Source organism: Corvus brachyrhynchos, unplaced genomic scaffold (genome assembly GCF_000691975.1).
Source record: "Corvus brachyrhynchos isolate BGI_N302 unplaced genomic scaffold, ASM69197v1 scaffold18, whole genome shotgun sequence".
In the NCBI taxonomy this organism is placed as follows: domain Eukaryota; kingdom Metazoa; phylum Chordata; class Aves; order Passeriformes; family Corvidae; genus Corvus; species Corvus brachyrhynchos.
The window spans coordinates 1,243,315-1,253,217 of NW_008246064.1; the positions used below are offsets into that span (position 1 = coordinate 1,243,315).

The following is a 9,903-nucleotide window of genomic DNA, read 5'->3' on the forward strand; positions in this document are numbered from 1 at the left end:
GGCAGTGCCTGGGAGTAGCAGGGTTTTTTTGCTTAACTTAATATACGAGGAAATTTAAGACTTTTCCAACTGTGCACGTTCTCATGGTGTAATTAATGGGCTGAAACGGGAATTAAAGCTGGGTCCTGGAGTGCAGAGGGAGCAGTCGCATGATCCCTCAGCTGAGCTGTATTAACAGAGGCAGCCAAGGCTGGGGGGCAGCTCGGGCCCATCGAGGCAGTTTCTGTGGCAGTGCAGGGAGAGGAGTGTGGAGTACAGACCATGGACTGTGAGTTCCTTTCCTGTGGGAAGAGATGAACGTGAGCAGCTTCTGGTCAGGGGATGGTCCCACCCGTGGAGAAGACGGGGACCCTACCCCAGCCTCAACCAACAGAACTCTGATGGGAACCAAAACATTTTGTGGGAGTTCTGCAGATGGATTTCTCCTGGTTTTTTTTTCTTTTAGACAGCAAGGATTCAACTGCTTTTTAGTCAACTTGTAAACACACTTTTCCTGCAGGAGTGGGCTGTAAACTATACTGTGCTGCCTATAAAAATAAATGTGACTTTTTGTAATGCCACCTACCCTGAAGTACCAAATAGGTTACAGAATCGGTTGGGATAGGAGGGATGTGGAAGAGAACAAGAGGGAAATGGAAACCAAGTGCTTAAATGGATCTCAATTTCTTATTCTTCACAAAAAGTAAAAATAGGGAGGCTTGGTGGTATAAAAGCAGCCTCAGTGGTGAAGGGCAGGCTTGACCTGGAAATAGCTGCCAGGAAAACAAGGATCTAACGGGATTCACTGCTGTTACTGCCAAGTACAAGCAACTTGTTCAGCAGCCTGCGACTTCTGTGGTGTGTGGAAAGATGTCGTGGATGTAAATGACAGGATTTTGCTCTTTTGACTAATTACTGTGATCAGTCCAAGCATCTGATAACCTATTTTGCTTTTAAACTTGTGCAGACCAAAGAAAGGCATTCTTTGTGCAGGCTTCTAAGGTTCTCTTGCTGCAAAAGTTCTTGCAGCCACTTTATGTGAGCTCTGGTAAAAGGTCACAGTTCAGCTCTGACTGCTGCTTTCCAGATGAAGCAGGAGATAGAGGTGGCATGAACAGCCAGACAAAGGAAAGCTTTACAGTCTCCCTGCCCTCCAGCCCGGTGAGAACTGTGCTGTGGGCTGGGATGGGAGAGTCCTGCTGTGAAGAAATGGGGACTGCAGCAAAACTGTTTTCTCTGCTTCCTAATTACCCTTCCTGTTTATACAGCCTTCATATATTCCAGTGAGAGCGGAATATGCATGGTCATGCTGCAGAAATACCAAAGGAAATGGTGGAATAATAGAGCTTTTAAACCTCCCCTTTGGTTTTAATCCACAGGCTCACCAGTCTGATTTGTAGAGGAGTTCAGTTTTAGCGCTTCAGCCATATAAAATAAATGAATCTTTGACTCGAGTTGCTTCAGCAAATTGGTGTGGGGATTGACGTCCTTCAGGAACTCTGGAGTGGACTCTGAACAACTCTGTGGAGCTGCCTGTCTTAGACACGTGACTTGGTTAATGTTGGAGAGTTTAACTTTTGGGTTAAAAACTGTATCCAGCAAAGCTTCCTGAAGAGGACAGAACTGCTCACACCTTTCCCAGTGCAGAGGGGGGGGAAACCAGGCTTCAGCCATCCCTAGGACTGCAGTAAACAGAGTAGGACAAGACTTCTATGTTGTGGTGTGCTTTTCAATCCAAATCTTACTTTAATGCTCTGAAATAGCTATTCTGTAAAGTCTGTTTCTAGGGAGAGTTCTGCTTCAAGTAGAGCTTCATCGTGAAATCCAGAATATTTCCAGAGATGATTCAAACTTCGTGTTATGCTTTAAATTTGATTTGGTTTACAGGAAACTCATGCTTTGAATGTATTGGCTGTTTGTGCATCTTGTATTTGAAACTTGAATTTTCAGTTGGGCTCTGTCTCTTCTTTTTGAACTGACACCTGAGAGCTTCTAGACCCAGCAGCAGTGAGGGTGTGAATCGTCCCTATCACCCTGTAATGTGTCTGTGAAGCTTCCAGGCTGCTTTTTCATGCCTTGTATGAGCACAGCAATAGTTCTCATGGTGATTTCAATCCTGCTGTAAACTGCAGGAGTAAGTTTGGAAAGGGGGGGAATTTGTGCTGGGAGGGGTCAGGTCCCAAGGGCACAGGGAAGTGTCTGAGGCTGGAGTGCAGAGGCAGCTTCTGCAGTTCCTAAACAGGAAGCTCCTGGTGACGTTAATCACTTTAATCACCCAGGCAGGAGTGTTGGCTGTGAAGGAAGTGCTCATCTCTGAACTTGCTCCTTTAATGTGGCTGTTAATTCTCCATAGTTAAGTTTGATTAAATGTGGATTTGCTTCCTGCAGAAGGCCTCCCTCCACTGTTAATGAAAGTAACTGCTCTGTGTTTATGTGCTGTTCACAGACCATTTCCTCGGGGAGGGAGAGGAAGGAAACCGTTCTGACTAGGAGAAAATCCAAGCTGTATTCCGAGTTTCCTTCCCAAAAGAAGGACCAGCTATTGCTGCGCTAAGCAAAAACTTGTTATCTGCAGGTCAATTGGGAAAAGTTTGTTTAATGGTGACACTTTGCTGCAGATAAATTATCCCATAACAATGGGGAACAAAGTACCTGCAGTGGTCAGCTGCATGAATTTTGCAAGCAAAAATTTGAGAACAACAATTAATGCCAAAATCTCTGAAAGAATATTTGAAGCATTTCAAGCACTTAAAGCTGGGTCATGCCATGAGCACTGAGTTTTGACACATCTGTTCATCTTTGTGTTGCTTCAGTGGGGGGGAAATGTTCAGTGTTAGCCAGGCTGTCTATAAATGATTCATATTATCTTACTTTGGTTTTTTTTGTGGTTTTTATGTCGTGGTCAGAACAAAACTGTCAGTAGCTCATGAGTTGTATTCTGATCTTTTTCCTCCAGACTTCACTGGCCAGTGAGAACATACTTCAGCCATGGGAAATATTTTTGCTAACCTCTTCAAAGGCCTTTTTGGCAAAAAAGAAATGCGTATTCTAATGGTTGGCCTGGATGCTGCAGGAAAGACAACTATTTTGTACAAACTTAAACTTGGTGAAATAGTAACTACTATTCCTACTATAGGTAAGATTTTTACACTTCTATAACTGCTGGCTTTGAGATTTGGGTCTCAGCAGTATCTTATCACAGCTGATTTAAGTGACTTGTCTGTCAGAACAAACACTTGCTAAAGCTGTGGTGTGAAGGTGGCACAGCCAAATGTGCTGCCATGGGAGGAGATTGTGACTTTTCTCACTCCACTCCCTCTCATCAGTCACTCGTGGAATGAGCCTTTGTGGGCCACAGAAGGGCAGTTTGTCTCCCAGGCTGTTGGGACATCATGTAAATCAGACTGAGACGCAGAGGATTCACCTTTTTTTCCCCCCCCCTCCCCTTTTTTTTTATTTGAGGGTATTGAGAAACCTGACTTGCATCAGGTAGCAATTGGATGTGTTCATTGGTGTGATTGCAGTGGGGGTGGAGGTGGGAGCAGAACAACCCATGTTTGTCTTGCTTTGAGAGCTTCAGCACAGGATTCTGCTGGTTTAAAGTAACTCAAATTTTAAGGTAACTTTTTTTTAATGATGGCAATCTGAGTGTGACTTGCTAAATACAACAGGCCAGTTATGTTCAAGTGAGATTTGTGCCACAATCTCTGTTTTAGGTTTCAATGTGGAAACAGTAGAATACAAGAACATCAGCTTCACAGTGTGGGACGTGGGCGGTCAGGACAAGATCAGACCACTCTGGCGCCACTATTTCCAGAACACACAAGGTGAGTCCACACACCTAATTCCCAGCTTTCCAGAATCTAAGAGAGTTTTTTGACTGTCTTCACTAAGTTAATTCTGCAAGTTTCTTGGAGGGGAGTGGAAATATTTATTATTATAAAAGGGTGTGTTTGTGTGCTGCTCTGGCTCTTCTCTTAAGCTGCTGCAGGTTCAAAGAGGGATGGGAAGAATTCCAGAAACCAGTCTTCCTTGTCCTTCTGACTCAGAATGAGTTCAGGAGTTTGTTTTTCTTCTGTCAGCATCACAGCTCTGCCCTCACTTCAAAGCAGAGTCTTTACTGTGAGCTCTGCAGCCCCATGAACTGAGAGTTTGTCACTTCTGTCAGTGCTGGGCCTTTTTAACGTGCCTGTCCTTGAGTCCTGTCACAGCATTTCAGGAGTTGCTGCTCCCTGAAAAATGCCAAGTGGTTATGTAGAGGGAGTACCCAAGTTGCAAAAACAAATGCAAGCTAACACCAGTTTTCACCAACTTTCAGCAAGAACCGACTTTTTCTCAGACATGAGACTTCAAGTTTATGTTTATTCTTGTTTGCTTATTTCTAGGTCTGATTTTTGTGGTTGACAGCAATGACAGAGAACGTGTGAACGAGGCCAGAGAAGAGCTTATGAGAATGTTGGCAGAAGATGAGCTCAGAGATGCTGTTTTATTAGTGTTTGCTAACAAACAGGTATGCCCAAGAAAGGTGTCTGTCTGTCAGAACCCTTGAAAACTTCCAACGTCCTTGTGAGTGCCAGATCTTGACCTTGATTTTCGTATTTTCAGTGTCATGATAAATAAACTCAGAGTAAATGGCCATTCAGGTATGTTGAAGGCAGGAGACCATGAATTAAGTTCATATGTGAAAGGAGCATCCTTCTAAACAGTCTTCGCTAAGAGATTTTCAGTTTCAGGGAAAAATGCTACCAGTTTGATTTTTAAGGTTGATATGCCTCAATTACAGCACCTGCCTAAGCTTCCTCCAGAGAGGAAGGCTGGAATGTCAGAACCTCCCTGAATTCCTCATTTAGGGTGTTTGAGGGCACTGCTGGTGTTGGTGGAAACACTGGGCTGATTTTTAATGTGCTTCTGTTGACCTGTGAGCTGGGCTCTTCCAGGCCTCAGAGTTAACTGAGTTCTGCCTTTTATTGCTTGTAAAGGTCTTGGCAGCTTAAACCCAAATGTCAAGGGCCTGAAATGTGACTAGGAAATGTAAAGAGGGAATAACATCCTGCTCCACTGATTGCACAGGCCCAGCTGGGAAGGGTGAAGATGCCCTAAGTCATGTCCAGGAGCAGGAAAGGTGGGCTCTAAAGAAGCTGTGCTCAGCAGAGTAGTCCTGGGTGATAAAAGTTGATCTTTAATCATTACTGCAGTCACAGAAAGGATAGTCCTGAGTGGAAAGTGAATGAAACAGCCTTGGAATTGTGAGCTTGGATCAGCACTGGGGGAATGGCTGGATCCAGGCATCAGCTGTCTCGCTTCCCTATGAAATACTCCATAATGCTGCTTTAGATTGGGTTGTTACACCTTTGAGGCTTTTGTCAGTGTTGGGGAAAGAGCTTGAATACCAAAATAATCACTGGGATTTTCTGAAAGAGAAGTTCTGGGAGCTCTTAACTTTCTTGTAATGCCTTTAAAGCTGTGGTGAAAAGAGTGGGGAATGACTGTTGTTGCTTCCCTCAGGACCTGCCGAACGCCATGAATGCAGCAGAAATCACAGACAAACTTGGACTGCATTCTCTTCGTCACAGGAACTGGTACATCCAGGCAACCTGTGCCACTAGTGGAGACGGTCTCTATGAAGGACTGGACTGGTTGTCCAATCAGCTCCGAAACCAGAAATGAAACCATAAACCTTCCTCTTCCCTCTTTTTCCACCCCTCCCTCTTATTTCCTCCTATTCGCCCTTCGCTTTACTCTAATGTGGCAAACTGTGCTACTTTGTGGTATTGAGTGCCGGAAGCTGTTTTCATTTCTTTTTGTCACAGTATATATTGCATCATGCTGTAAATGTGGCAAATACAAGCCTGAAAACAGTTAGGTTTCTTATTTAATGTAAATAGTTTTTGTTTCCAATGAGGCAGTTTCTGGTACTCCTATGCAATATTACTCAGCTTTTTTATTGTAAAGAATCAAGTCACTGTTTAGTACCTGGAAGGGATTTAAGTGGGTTAATCATGTAAGGGTTGCCAGTGGTCCTTGTGCAGTAGAGCTGAATTCGATCTTGGTTGGGTTGTGAGATCTGTGAGATCCATTTTGGTGGTTGGTTTTTAACCTGAATTCTGTATTTTTTTAAATAGACAAGGAAAAGTAAAAACACTTAAACACACAGACGTTTGACATCGCTTCTGCTGCTCCAGCTCTAACGTGGTGACTCCTGATTCTTTCGAAAGGGTGAAGCAATGACTGACACCCAATTAGCTTCATCTGCTTAACGAACAGTTCATAAGTAGTAGATCTCTGGCTCTTTCTGTAGCTCGTAGTCTGTGCTCATCTTCGTTCACAACCGTTCAAAGATTTGCTGGGCCTGGTTTAGATGAGCTTTGCAGACTCATGCTAAACATCTGACTTTTGGTTCAGGTGAGATTTCTCGTTTCCATTGAACTTGAATCATTTCCAGAAGTCGACATTTTTAGCCTGTCGTATTTGTCAAAAAGTGTTTTGTACTTTTCTTGTGCATAAACCACTCCAGAGGGCAAAACCTTTCCACAGGAAGCACAGCCTGTCCTAGCCCTAAGCTCTATAGGCAGAAAGTACTGTACTTAACGTAAGAATTGCCATGAAAAACACCAAACATCTATGTATAGTGTCTAAGGAAAAAACAAAAAGCATGAGAGTTTGGAGAGTCATTCCACTCTACAAGTATTCAATCCCATTTTGGAACAATCCCATATCTGTATATGTGTGAAAACCCTTGGCATCCCTCATACTGCAAGGTTCAGATTTGCCATCAGAAAAATTTAAAAAAGACCTCTTTACTTTTCTTTTGTATTTTGATAAACACTGAAGAAGCTGGAGCTGTTAAACTTTAACTCGAGGAACTATCAGAACTGGTTTATTTAGTGTTGTGGAAACCTTTATTGCTTTCAATACACAACTAGTAATCAACTGTTTTGTATACTTGTTTTCAGTTTTCATTTCGACAAACAAGCACTGTAATTAAAGCTATTAGAATAAAATCTCTTAACTATGTCATGTTTTTTATGCCTTGCTGTTCATTCGATCATCTTGGCAGAATCATAATTAAATACTTGTTGAATAAAAAGTTTCATGAAACTTGCACTGGTATCGTGTTGGTTTGTATCAGCTTTGTGCAAGGGATCCAAAGGCAAGCAGCAACATCACAATTTGTGTGAAAATTTGAGGATGTCTCCTGTATTTTACAAGAAATGCATCATTCCTGGTTGGAAACCTGCAGGCGAAGTGGTGGGTGATGCTTTATTGGGTTCTACTGGAGTCACTGGGGCAACAAAGCTTGAGCTTCTTGAGTAGCCCCATCGCTTCCCCCAACAGATTGTTCCTCCTGCTGATCCCATCTAATTATGGGATCTGTGAATTAGCAGTTTTGTGGGGGAAAAAATAGGAATTCTGCCTTCCTAAGTGCTTTGTTTTGCATTTTTCCTTTCTGCAGTCCTCTCTGGATCCAGGACAGAGCTCCTCCTCCGGGTGATCCTCCTGCCTTCCCCATCAGCTGCAGCTTCTCCTCCCCAGTGGTCATGCTCGGGCTGCCTGCCAGCTCCTGGCTGTCTTCCTGGCTGGAGCTGCAGCAGATTCCCCATTACACAGGCTGGAAAGCTGCAGGATGAAAGGTCTGTCCTGCAGGTTAGAGAGCAAATTCCGTGTGGGGAAGCCTGGGAGGCCGGGTGGGTAACAGGGACCATGGCTGGGGCTGTAGTGAAGGGTAACTAGCCCTGGGCAAACTGCGATCACAAACTGCCTGCAAGTCAGAAATTCACCTTGGAATTTCAAGCTCTGAATCAGGGTATTTGCATCCCTAATAGGGCAGGACAGCTCTTTATTCCTGTTCTGGGATGGGATTGAGCTGGAAGGGCCAGCTGGGTTAGGATGCTGCTCCTCTGAATACAGAATTTGCTGTGGAAAACATAGGGAATGTTGTGATGTTATCAGAGCTGTGGGAGCCGTGCTCTGCCCTCTGCTCTGGGCAGCACAGGCTTTGCTCTGTTCAGGCTCAGCCAGGCCTCCAGGAATTTTGGCCATCCAGCAGCTGGGCAAGAGGCAGCTCAAACCCAGGGCAAAGGATCCTGCCCAGTCCCCCAGGAAATGGTGCAGCAGCTGGACAGGGAGGTTTTGGGGTGAGTAGCCCTGAGACAGGGATGGGGCTGGGCTCCTTTACCCACCTCACCCTCAGTTTTGGCTTCCCATGTTTCTCAAACTGATTTCCTCAGGTCTTGGTTTTGAGTGTGAAACAGGAAGTGGGGGGAGCAGGAGAGGCCAAGGTGTGACATGGGCAGGAGAAAGCTCGGGAGAGCTGAACTGAGCTGGGCCAGCAGTGTCATGGCCACTCTGCCATGGTGCTGGGCACCCTCTCCCTTTGCTGTGGGTGCAGATCATCCTGGCAGAGCCCAGCCCAGCCACAGCATCCATCCTGTCCACCGGGGAGGTGAAGATGGGAAGTGGGGGCCCATGGAGGGAGCAGGACACTGGGAGTTGTGGTGTTTTTCCTCTGCTTGCTGTGGTGTTTCCACTCTCCCATGGTTCCCTTTTCAGCCTGTGGCTCCCAGTGCCCAATTCCCATGAGGCACAGCCCTGCTCTGGGATGCTTCCAGCAGGCTCCAAAATCCCCTGGAGGTGACCCCGAGCTCAGCCTGGTGAGCACCAGCAGGGTCAGAGCCCCTGGCCAGGGAGTGCACAGGCTCGGGGCCACCCCAGCTGTGCCATGGGGATCTCTGGGATGGATCTGAATCTGCAGCTGCTCAGACCACGAGGAGCAGCCTTCGTGCCAAGAGTTTGTCAACCCCAAAAATCGTGTTGGGCTGGGGATCACCGAAAGCTGTGACGGCCCTGCAGCACCTCCCACTGCCCAGGCCCAGCGTGCTGGGACAGAAGGGCTTTGTCAGCTCCTGAGCGTGGCCCCACTGGGCTTTTGTCCACCAAGATACACAAACCCTCCCTGTCTTCAACTGCATCATTAATTACACAAACGAGGCCCTGGTGCTTGGCACGGCCATGCCACAGCCAGCGATGCTCCAGACACCCCCTTTCCATTTGGATCAATATTTCTATTTATTGATGTAAAATTCCCCTCCTTCAGGATGCCAAGAACATAAATAATTGTGTTCTGAGGGTTTAATTACTGGATGGGAATGGAGTTTGCTGCTCTCTGGGGTGGGTGGATGTGGCCAGGGCCAAAGCCTATGGAAGACACCTGGTCCCATCCACTTTTTCCCTGTAAGCTGAGGAATTATTTAAGTGTCCAAGGCCAGGTTGTACAGGGCTTGGAGCAACCTGGTCCAGGGGAAGGTGTCCCCACCCATGGCAGGGGGATTGGAGCTTGATGAGCTTAAAGGTCCCATCCATGCAGCTGATGAACTTAGGGAATTTTTAAAGAAAGAAACTCTCAGCCACTGTGCTGCCAAGCACTCAAGGGCAGAGAAAGAAGACAAAAAAACCATGATAAAAACAATAATAATAATAATAATAATCTCTTCCAAAGTCTCTATACATAAACACGAGGTATCCACAGCATTTTCAGCACCACAGCCAGAACCACCCCAGCACCAACCCCCAGCCCACAGCATCCTCCGTGCTCAGTCCTGCCTGGATGGATGGATGGATGGATGGATCTAGGGAGTGAGGAGCAGGGTGCCCGGGGCCCTGCTGCCCCCACACCTGCTGCTGCCGCCCCTGGGCGGGCAGGGAAGGCGCCGTTGGCACCACAACCTTAACGCCCTTTGCCAGATTCTGCCCCGGTGCCCGCGGAGCTGCGGCGTTTTTAATTTAATCACCTTAAAAAATATAAATATACAGCAGATCTCCCTGAAACAAGCCCGGGCTCCCCCTCAGTCCTCCGAGTCGGTGTCGTGGCGCTGCCGGACCCCGCGGGCCGGGGGAGACCGGGACCTGCTCCTCTTCCTGCCCCTG

General features: G+C 46.3%; 2 protein-coding genes across 2 annotated transcripts in view; one reads left to right on the plus strand and one right to left on the minus strand.

The window, feature by feature from the left end:
- The first annotated feature begins 2,935 nt into the window (after window positions 1-2,935).
- ARF1 (ADP ribosylation factor 1) lies at window positions 2,936-7,081 on the plus strand. Its single transcript, XM_008643098.2, has 4 exons — window positions 2,936-3,115; window positions 3,696-3,806; window positions 4,365-4,489; window positions 5,485-7,081. Exons 1-4 carry the CDS (start codon window positions 2,968-2,970, stop codon window positions 5,644-5,646), a joined length of 546 nt encoding a protein of 181 aa, XP_008641320.1. The 5' UTR covers window positions 2,936-2,967; the 3' UTR covers window positions 5,647-7,081.
- The window catches only part of CUNH1orf35 (chromosome unknown C1orf35 homolog), a 5,893-nt gene continuing 2,775 nt past the window's right edge, over window positions 6,786-9,903 (minus strand). The window contains exon 9 of the mRNA XM_008643146.2: window positions 6,786-9,900. Coding sequence (XP_008641368.2) covers window positions 9,822-9,900 — 79 coding nt within the window. The 3' untranslated portion in view covers window positions 6,786-9,821. The remainder of the gene's footprint in view (window positions 9,901-9,903) is intronic.